The sequence below is a fragment of the Magallana gigas genome, chromosome 9, assembly GCF_963853765.1.
Source record: "Magallana gigas chromosome 9, xbMagGiga1.1, whole genome shotgun sequence".
NCBI lineage: Eukaryota > Metazoa > Mollusca > Bivalvia > Ostreida > Ostreidae > Magallana > Magallana gigas.
The window spans coordinates 45,954,614-45,965,050 of record NC_088861.1 but is presented as its reverse complement, the minus strand read 5'-3'; the positions used below and the strand labels follow the sequence as shown (position 1 = coordinate 45,965,050).

Sequence of the window (10,437 nt, the reverse complement as noted above, 5' to 3'; positions counted from 1 at the left end):
CAGTTTTTGCCATTGCTGTATAAAGTAACGGTGATTTAAAGGGCTATTTTCTATGCGTTATTTTATTTTACAATTTATTGTCACTTTTTTCACTTAACTACTTGGGCGGAAGTGCGTCACCGGAAGTTTCAGACGCCATATTGTTTACTGTAAACAAATAACTTAGTTACCATTTACTTACACTATTTTGAGATGTTGCCTTTAATATATTACTATTTATACTTAATCATAGTTTGATACTATCAGTGAGATACTTATACAATGTATTATACAATATTGTTTTTATTATGGTGTTATGGTGTCACTTGTACACTTATTGTAGTTTCATATTGTTGATGTTGAGAAGATAACGATGTGATGGTGATGTCGATGACGATGTGATGGTGATGTCGATGACGATGTTATGGTGATGTCGATGACGATGTGATGGTGATGTCGATGACGATGCGATGTTCATGTTGATGACGACGATGATGATATGGTAATGTCGACGACGATGATGATGATGATGGTCATGTCGGTGATGATGATGAAGTAGATGATTATGATGTTGACGATAGTGTCGTTGATTATGATGACGATGGTGATGATGATGATGATTGTGGGGACCCAACTACTTTAGTTGTGGTTGTCCGTAGTTGGTCCAGGACTACAGCCCCGGAGATTCGGACACTCTTCTAATATATTTTTGGTCATTTGTATAAACATCAAATTTTTTCTTGTTGAGTGAAAGGTGTGTGAGTGTTTGTGTGGTTTAGTGTTTATATTTCTATCTTTTCTTTCTTTCTCTTATTTTTTTGTTAATAAATTTTGTTAAATTTAAGATGTCTTGTTGTTGTTTGGAGTAGCCTCCGCTCATCCCGTTACAATTGGTGGCAGCGGTGGGATGAGTTGACTCCTCCAGATAATACAAGATATCTTTATAAGTGAACAGTTGCCAAGGTTTATTTTATTTTTCATTTTTTGATCTTTTTTGTAGTACATTTAAGAGCAAGTGTAGGTCGTTGTCGCCTTTCCCCTTGGTGAGTACATTACGTTAGGCAGATTGTTTTGATAAAAGTTAAGAAATTAGTCCCTTTATGAGATAATTTTGAGGTAAGTTGGTCTGTCAGTCAATACACCATGTCTACTGTCAAGGAGATGCTGGAGCTACTGGAAGTGGGGACCAAGTTGGGGATGAAGGATGAAGATTCATTAATTCGTGAAGGACGAACAGGCCAGAATGCGGGACGAACGTGAGAAACATAGAGTCGAGAGACAGGAGGAGAGAGAGCGCGACTTCAAACTACAGATGGAAAAAGAGCGCGCCGCAAGAGAACATGATGAGCGAGAGGACGCCCGATTGATAGAAGAAAAGAGACATCAGCAAAAACTAGAAGAACTGGAACTTGATCACAAACTGCAACTCGAGGGATCTCACATGAAGCCGAGTGTTGTGACAAAAGAGGAGAAAGAAACTTCTCAAGTGATAAAAGGACCAAAACTTCCTCTGGTTGAGGATTCGAAAGACAACATTGACGCGTACATTCAAAGATTTGAGATATACGCAACAAAGCAGAAATGGAATAAAGACACGTGGGGGACTCATCTTAGCGCATTACTCAAAGGAAAGGCACTGGATGTGTTCGCAAGACTCTCACCGGAAACAGCACTTGATTTCAACGAGTTGAAGAACGCCCTGTTGAAACGACTTGACATGACGGAGGACGGTTTCCGCACGAAGTTCCGATTTTCAAAACCAGACGGAAATGAAAATTTTATGCAATGTTCTACCAGACTGGACAGTTACCTTGAGCGGTGGATTCAGCTGTCTAAGACTAACAAGACATTCGATGATCTGAAGGACTTGTTCTTACGTGAACAGTTTTTATTGTGTTGCTCGAAAGAACTTGCCTTATTCCTAAAGGAGAGGATTCCTATGTCGATCCAAGACATGGCGCGATACGCGGACCAGTTTTCTAATGCCAGAACAGTGACATCCTCTTCACTTACGCGAAAACCACTCTTTGACAGACAACAGCAGTCCGATAGACAACCACCGTACAAAGATTCCGTGCAACAAAACCAATCTGGAAATGCAGTGAAGTGTTATGAGTGCGGACGACAAGGACATAAAGCCTTTAACTGCAACTTCCGCAAAAGTCCGAATAACAGGCCGTTTAATTCGAGCGAGAAACACGAAACAACACCGAAACATACTTACCCTAGTGATTTTCAGCGTGGGTCGTACAATAATGGGAACCATGGATATCCAGGACGCGGTAGAGGTCGCCAAGGAGCCGCGAGTGTCCTCGAGAAACATGGAAACTTACCGTGTGTTGGTGATTCGGTTGCTTTCTGTGAAACGGAAATGCCAGTTGTGAAGGGATATGTTGGCAATAAACTAGTGACTGTGCTTAGAGACACAGGTTGTAGTGGTGCCGTTATTCGTAGAGAACTGGTAAACGATGACCAACTAACAGAGACATCTCAACGATGCAAGTTAGCAGACGGTCGTATTATTGATTCAGATGTGGCTAGAATTGATGTCGATACTCCTTACTTTACCGGAAGTGTTGATGCTTGGTGCTTTGATTCGCCTTCGTACGATCTTATACTTGGTAATATTCGTTGAGTAAGGAAACCACATGAACCAAATCCTGCCTGGATTCATTCCGTTGAAAACATCGCAGCTGTTGACACGCTTGCGCAACTGAAAATGAAACAGTCTCCATACAAGCCATTGAAAGTAGCGGAAGCAATACGGGATGTATCGCCGGAGGATATCTTACAAGAACAACGAAACGACGAGACACTGAAAAAGTTATGGAGCTTAGCTGAGAGTGGACAGCTTAAACATTTCAGTGATGGCGGATTTTCAAAAATGTGTGAACGGAAGCAAATGTTGTTCAGAGAATTTTGCAGTCCCAAAGTGTCCAATGGAAAACTTTTCCGACAGTTAATCGTTCCCCGGAAATACAGAACTATCGTTATGAAGATCGCACATAAAACTTTGATGGGTGGTCATCTGGGATCAAAGAAAACAACCGACAGAGTAGTGTCCGAATTTTACTGGCCAGGAATTCATTCAGACATTAGACGGTTTTGCAGATCATGCAGCGGACTATTCCGAAAGGAAAAGTACCCACAGTACCGTTAGGGCAAATGCCGCTTATTACAGAAGCGTTTCAACGAGTAGCAGTTGATCTTATAGGCCCTCTCCAATCAGTTACCGACAAAGGGAATCGTTACATTCTGACGCTTGTCGATTACGCAACCCGTTATCCTGAGGCTATTCCACTTCCTGGAATTGAGACAGAGCGAGTAGCGAAGGCACTGGTAGACATCTTTAGTAGATTAGGAGTTCCGGTCGAGATGCTAACAGATCAAGGATCGCAATTCACATCGGACGTAATGAAAGAAGTGAGCCGTTTGTTGTCATTTAAACGGATTACTACTACTCCGTATCACCCCATGTGTAATGGACTCGTCGAGCAGTTCAATGGTACGTTGAAACAGATGCTAAAGAGGATGTGTGCTGAGCGACCAAGAGACTGGGATAAGTACATCAACCCATTACTCTTTGCATACCGTGAAGTACCACAGGAGAGCCTTGGTTTTTCGCCGTTTGATCTTCTCTATGGACGTACTGTTCGTGGTCCGATGACAATTCTTAAAGAACTTTGGACAAAGGAAATTCCTGACGAATTAAGACAACGTATCAATACGTACTTGACTTACGCACACGATTGGAAGAAACATGTGACATAGCTCGCCAAAACTTGGAGAAAGCTTCAAAACGTCAGGGCAATTACTACAACAGAAAAACGCAAGGTCGTCAGATGAAAGAGGGAGACACAGTACTGGTTCTTCTACCGACAAAGTCAAACAAACTCCTCATGCAATGGAAGGGACCTTATAGTGTAATACAGTGTAATACAGAAGATAGGACAGATGGACTACAAGATCGATATGGGAGGCAAGCTGGAAACTTTCCACGCAAATCTTCTTAAGAAGTATGTTGAACGAGATACATTGAACTGTGGTGTTTTGTCAACATGTGCAATTTCACTCATAGACTTTGGTGACCTAGATGCTGATGAACAACAGGACTCTATTCTGATGCCACCTGTTACTCAAACCGAAACAGCAAAGGACATAAAGTTTGCAGACAGACTAACACCAGATTTCAGTTGGAAACTGCTAAATCACTGTGTGATTCATTCTCAGATGCATTTACGGATATACCTGGAATGACGAACTTAGTGGAGCATAAGATTGTGACATCCTCTGAACCTGTGCGTGTGAAACCATATCCAATTCCGTTCAGAACAGAGAAAACAATTACAGAAGAAGTTCAGAAAATGCTACAGTTGAATGTGATTGAGCCATCATCTTCCCCTTATTCAGCTCCAGTTGTCATAGCTCGGAAGAAAGATGGAACGAACCGATTTTGCATTGATTATAGACGACTGAACTGTGCTACGGTATTTGACGCGGTACCAATGCCCAGTCCAGAAAGCATATTTTCCAAAATGACCGGAAAGAAGTTTGTGTCAAAGATAGACTTAAGCAAAGGATACTGGCAAGTACCGATGGCTGACGAGAGTAAGCCGCTTACAGCCTTTTCCACACCATCCGGATTGTACCAATTCAGGACAATGCCGTTTGGTCTTGTAAACGCGCCGGCAACATTTAGTCGTATGATGAGAAAACTACTTCAAGGTATGAACGGCGTAGAAAACTTTATCGATGATGTCAATGTTTTTACAGATACCTTTGAAGAACATCTACACATACTGAAGACTGTGTTCGAACGGCTCAGAGATGCGGGACTTACGGCCAGACCGACAAAATGTTTCATCGGATTTGACAAGATTGACTGTTTGGGACATATGGTGGGCAACATGTGTCTAGAACCAGAACAGAACAAGATTGATGCAGTCAGAAATGCGCCAATACCACAAACCAAGAAACAGGTTCGTGCCTTCCTAGGCTTAGCAGGATTCTACAGAAAGTTTATTCCATATTTCTCTGCGATACCCATTCCACTTTCTGATCTTACGAAGAAGGGCCAACCAAATAAAGTTATCTGGACTGAAAGTCAGCAACGAGCTTTAGATACATTGAAACACATGTTATCAGAAAGGCCAATAATGAAGTTGCCAGAGTTTAATGAAACCTTCATTTTACGCACGGACGCTGCAGATGATGGGATAGGGGCTGTGCTGTTACAGATGGAGAATGACGAGAAACTACCCGTAGCGTACGCCAGTAGGAAACTTCAACCAAGAGAAAAGGCATACGCTGTTATCGAGAAGGAGTGTTTGGCGGTAGTGTGGGGAATAGTTCCATCAGTACCTTTATGGACGCGAGTTTCTACTTGAAACTGATCACTAACCCCTGACCTACCTCAACAAAGCAAAGACAGAGAACTCCAGACTGATGCGTTGGGCTTTGCAGCTTCAGCCATACCGCTTTAGGATCATTGCGATCAAAGGAAGCGACAATGTGGGAGCAGACTACCTGAGTCGTCAGTGAGATGTATAGTAGACAGTACAGGTATGTATATAGGTTTTATTGTAAATAAATGAGAATTTTCAAAATTCAGTGATTGTTTATTTGAAATTGCAGGACAATTTTTTAAGGGGGGGGGGTGTGTGACAATCACTGTTCATTACGAACACACCCGATTTTTTTCCCATAATTCTTTGCAACGTGCTTTGCCGACCCTTACAATAGGCGCTAAGTTATACCCGGCCGAGCTGTCCAGCAATAAAGACGTGCTTAGTGTTAGAAGGGGGTATCGTGTTAGAAGCCTGTGTGGCATGTTTTAGTTTCACAAGTTCAGCATTTGACGCGGACACGGATAGCTGACCGTGGTAAGTATTTATTTAGTTTGGTGTAGTTTATTTGTAAATTTTTGCCTATTTATTAGTTTTACGCAGTCGTCCTATAAGGTCACCTTGACCATTGTTCACTGTAGAGTTAGCTGTGTGTTCACTGATGTGTGACTTTAGCGAGAGTGTTTAAATAGAATTCGTCTTTTTCTATAGTACAGTTTTTGCCATTGCTGTATAAAGTAACGGTGATTTAAAGGGCTATTTTCTATGCGTTATTTTATTTTACAATTTATTGTCATTTTTTTCACTTAACTACTTGGGCGGAAGAGCGTCACTGGAAGTTTCAGACGCCTTATTGTTTACTGTAAACAAATAACTTAGTTACAATATACTTACAATATTTTGAGATGTTGCCTTTAATATAATACTTTTTATACATAATCATAGTTTGATACTATCAGTGAGATACTTATATAATGTATTATACAATATTGTTTTTATTATGGTGTTATGGTGTCACTTGTACACTTATTGTAGTGTCATATTGTTGATGTTGAGAAGATGACGATGTGATGGTGATGTCGATGACTATGTGATGGTGATGTCGATGACGATGTGATGGTGATGTCGATGACGATGCGATGCTCATGTAAATGACGACGATGATGTTATGGTGATGTCGACGACGATGAAGATGATGGTCATGTTGCTGATGATGATGAAGTAGATGATTATGATGTTGACGATAGTGTCGTTGATTATGATGACGATGGTGATGATGATGATGATTGTGGTGACCCAACTACTTTAGTTGTGGTTGTCCGTAGTTGGTCCAGGACTACAGCCCCGGAGATTCGGACACTCTTCTAATATATTTTTGGTCATTTGTATAAACATCATATTTTTTCTTGTTGAGTGAAAGGTGTGTGAGGATGCTTTGTTCCAAATTTGGTTGAAATTGGATAAGCGGTTTTAGAGAAGAAGTTCAAAATGTAAACAATTTACAGACGGACAGACAGACAGACGGACATACGGACGGACAGACGGACGACGGACAAAATGTGATCAGAATAGCTCACTTGAGCTTTCAGCTCAGGTGAGCTAAACAATGACAATAACAAACTATCAACCATATCAAAAACTCATAAAACGAAATACTAATTCAAAGCAGAGCAACACGGATCTCTAAAAAGATAGAGGTAGGATCTGGTGCCTAGGAGGAGTGGGCATCCTCTGCAGACCGGTCACACCTGCCGTGTTCTCCTTGTCGTTATTAAATAAAGTTTTTAAAAAAACTGTTTAATCGAAATGAGAGAAATAGATTTCTATCATTTTTAAAATATCACATCATCAGATCTGCCTATAACTTTGGCATACTATATTTATGGTAATAAACTAACTAAGATTTCTTTTTAAAAAATCCAAATATCTTAACTTTTTGATTTAATCACTTTCCAAAATCTTGGTAAATAGCTCTTCTTCTGAAGGAAATAACAATAGTCTTACAATGACCACTACCTTCTGGCCCTCTTTGATGGAATTGTAAAAACTTATTCCAAATACATTGTCGACTTTTAAGATCGATCAGCTAGAATACCTTTATGATCAAATTTTTATGACTTGTTGATCTTGGGTATACATATAAAACACCGAAAGTGGACATCTGTGAATAAAGTTCCAAGGTACCGAACGTTAATATTAACGGTTACTTAAAAACGAATGAAATATGTGATTTATGAGGCAATCAAGTATAAAGTTTTGGGTTTTAAACACTCCTTTTATGTCATTTAATGAATTGGAAGATCAGAGTGACATCTATTGTAATTTTAAATATTTAAATTAACAAAGTTAACGTTTAATGGCTAAACCACTTGATAGAATTTAGATTTAAATTCTAGTGATAAAAGTTATTAATCTTCATTGATTTATGATTTTTAAATTCTTTTAATTAGCAAAGTGAACACACCGACGGAGTATTTAGAAGAGAAATCTATCGAAAATGCATGAGATTGATTTTATTTTTCATTGAAAATTCTTATACGTTTATTGTCAGTAATGAATCATATACTGCTTCCAAGTACTGCATTATAACATTAACTATACAGAATTATTTGTTTTGCCTCGGACTAGAATGTCACGACGTCATTGGACGAAACGCGTCACGTGATTGCCTTATAAATCTCTTTACACGGCAAACGTCAAAATTTATACGGCAACATGGCGGACGTAACGTTAGTTGAGCTGATTTTTTACACAAACGGTCCACCATACTTTTAATTGATAAGCCCCAAAATATTAAGAGTGATCCCCCCTTTACCCGTGACGTAGGCTGATAATTACGCACAATGGCATCCAGCTGCAGGTTCGTGCAGACGACGGACGAGGAGCGAAAAAATAAGAGAATTAAGCTCAATTCAGAAAATACATTACAATCAAACAAAGGAGCAGCGAAAGTGTTTAAAGAATATTTACATCAAAAAGGAGAATCGGTGGATTTTGAAACATTTGACAACATGAAACTGGACGAATGCCTTGGCCATTTTTATATGGATCTCAGGAAAGTGGATGGCAGTCACTATAAGGTAAACTCACTTGAGGGCATTCGTCACGGACTAAACCGACACCTGAAAAGTCCACCATTCAACAAGAAATATGACATAATCAAGGACCCTACTTTTACTGACAGTAATACTTGTTTTAAAGCTGTTCTTGCTGAGACAAAACGTGTCGGAAAAGGGGATGTTCAGCACTACCCCAGTCATTTCAGAGCCTGATATACAGAAACTGTACACAAGCATGCACCTCTCCATAAATACTCCACAAGGACTGTTCAACAAAGTTCAGTTTGATGTACGGATGTTCTTCTGTCGCAGGGGCAATGAAAACATGCACGGGATGACAAAAAACACTTTCAAAGTTTTCACCGATGACAAAACTGGCCGAAAGTACGTGAAAAAGGTAGTGGACGAGCTAACGAAAAACCATAAAATTGACAAAGAATCGTCTTCAGGAATAATGCCAGAAGTGCCAGGTAGGTGAACTGTTCATCTTTGTTTTGAATTATAAAAAATATCATATTCAAATAATGTACACCAAACTGTTATTAAGTGTTCTTTCTACATGGATATTAAATCATATTTTTAGGATCCATTTTTTGCCCAGTACTCTCCTATGAGATGTATATATCAAAGTTGCATCCAGAGTGTGACAAGTAAGTGTAAAAAAATAAAAACAAAATAGATTTATAGATCAAAAGTATATATTTGTTTATATTATAAATTAACACACTTAATACACATTTCATAAAAATAGAAAGTAATGCAAATTCATCCTGATTAACACGTCGAACCTCTTTTTTTCAGACTATGGCAACGACCACTAGAATCGTTTGTTGACTCAGACAGTGTTTGGTTTTATAACGCACGAGTTGGTGAAAAAAAACTCAGCACATTTCTAAGCCAAATTAGTAAAGCAGCTGGTCTTTCTAAAATCTATACCAACCATTCAATTAGAGCAACCGGTGCGTCCATTTTGTCAAAGTCCATGTTTGGTCCGTCACAGGTAATGGCAGTCACAGGACATAAATCGGTTCAAAGCTTGAGTGTGTACCAAAGAGTCAGTGATGATGAAAAAATGATGATGGGCGACTCTTTAACCAGGAACATTCTGCCTTCAATGCCAGCGCTGCCAGACTTAAACAAGCTATTCTGCCTCGTCCCGCATCACTAGCTTGCGCTGTCCGTCACCAAAATAAGACTCTCCAGGAAATTCAAAATGTTGATCTTGAGCTGACCAACATCAATATGAATGAGCTGTTTAATGATTTTGAGGGTCAGGAAATCACATGTTCCCAATCAATTTCTGTAAATAAGACCAGCCTTCAACCAGCCTCCCTGTTCAGCAATTGCTCTGTTACCATCCATCAACTTACAATTAATCAAAAATAAATGTGACTGTTTTTCTTCAAAACAAAAATGTTAAAAACTGTTCATCACTGTTGAGATTTTAACGTTCATTAGATAAATTTAATTGTTATTTTAATAAAAATTTGTTTGTTTGTTAAACATTGTTAAGCTTTGTCTATTAAATGAATTCAATTGTTAGATGGTATTTTGTTTGTTTACATACAAAACTTTAGGTCCTCGACAAAACAAAACACTTATTAGGTTCGATACTGACTCTTTACAGAAATTTGTGGGGTCGGTAAAGTCCATAGAAGGCTCGGCTCCGCCTCACCTTCTATGGACTTTACCGACCCCACAAATTTCTGTAAAGAGTCAGTATCAAACCTAATAAGTAATATTGTTATGAATTTGATACTCCATAGAAATCTATAGATGAAATTACGGTATTCAATAATATAAAACACACTACACAACCGTTAACGATCAAACGGTTCATTAATGATTAACGTTTAACTAATGGTTATTAATTGCAAATCTCGGAAAAAACCTAATATACAGTACATTATTTATTTACTTTACTGAAATTTAAGCATCTTTATGGTGCACATAGCTCTCAAACAAAAACCAATTTAAATACAAAATCAGAAATATTAATACGATTATACCAATTGTCACTGTGGGAGATACTAGCAGGAAAGAGGAGTTGAGTT

General features: G+C 39.0%; 1 protein-coding gene and 1 long non-coding RNA gene across 2 annotated transcripts; both read left to right on the top strand.

Moving 5' to 3' along the window:
* The first annotated feature begins 1,222 nt into the window (after window positions 1–1,222).
* On the top strand, window positions 1,223–2,614 carry LOC136271922 (uncharacterized). The gene has a single exon (XM_066072515.1). The coding sequence runs from the start codon at window positions 1,223–1,225 to the stop codon at window positions 2,612–2,614; it is 1,392 nt and encodes a 463-aa protein (XP_065928587.1).
* Window positions 2,615–8,592: 5,978 nt separating this feature from the next.
* LOC117681559 (uncharacterized) lies at window positions 8,593–9,802 on the top strand. Its single transcript, XR_010709328.1, has 3 exons — window positions 8,593–8,853; window positions 8,967–9,033; window positions 9,185–9,802. It is a non-coding gene; the product is annotated as an uncharacterized lncRNA (long non-coding RNA).
* The last annotated feature ends 635 nt before the right edge of the window (window positions 9,803–10,437 follow it).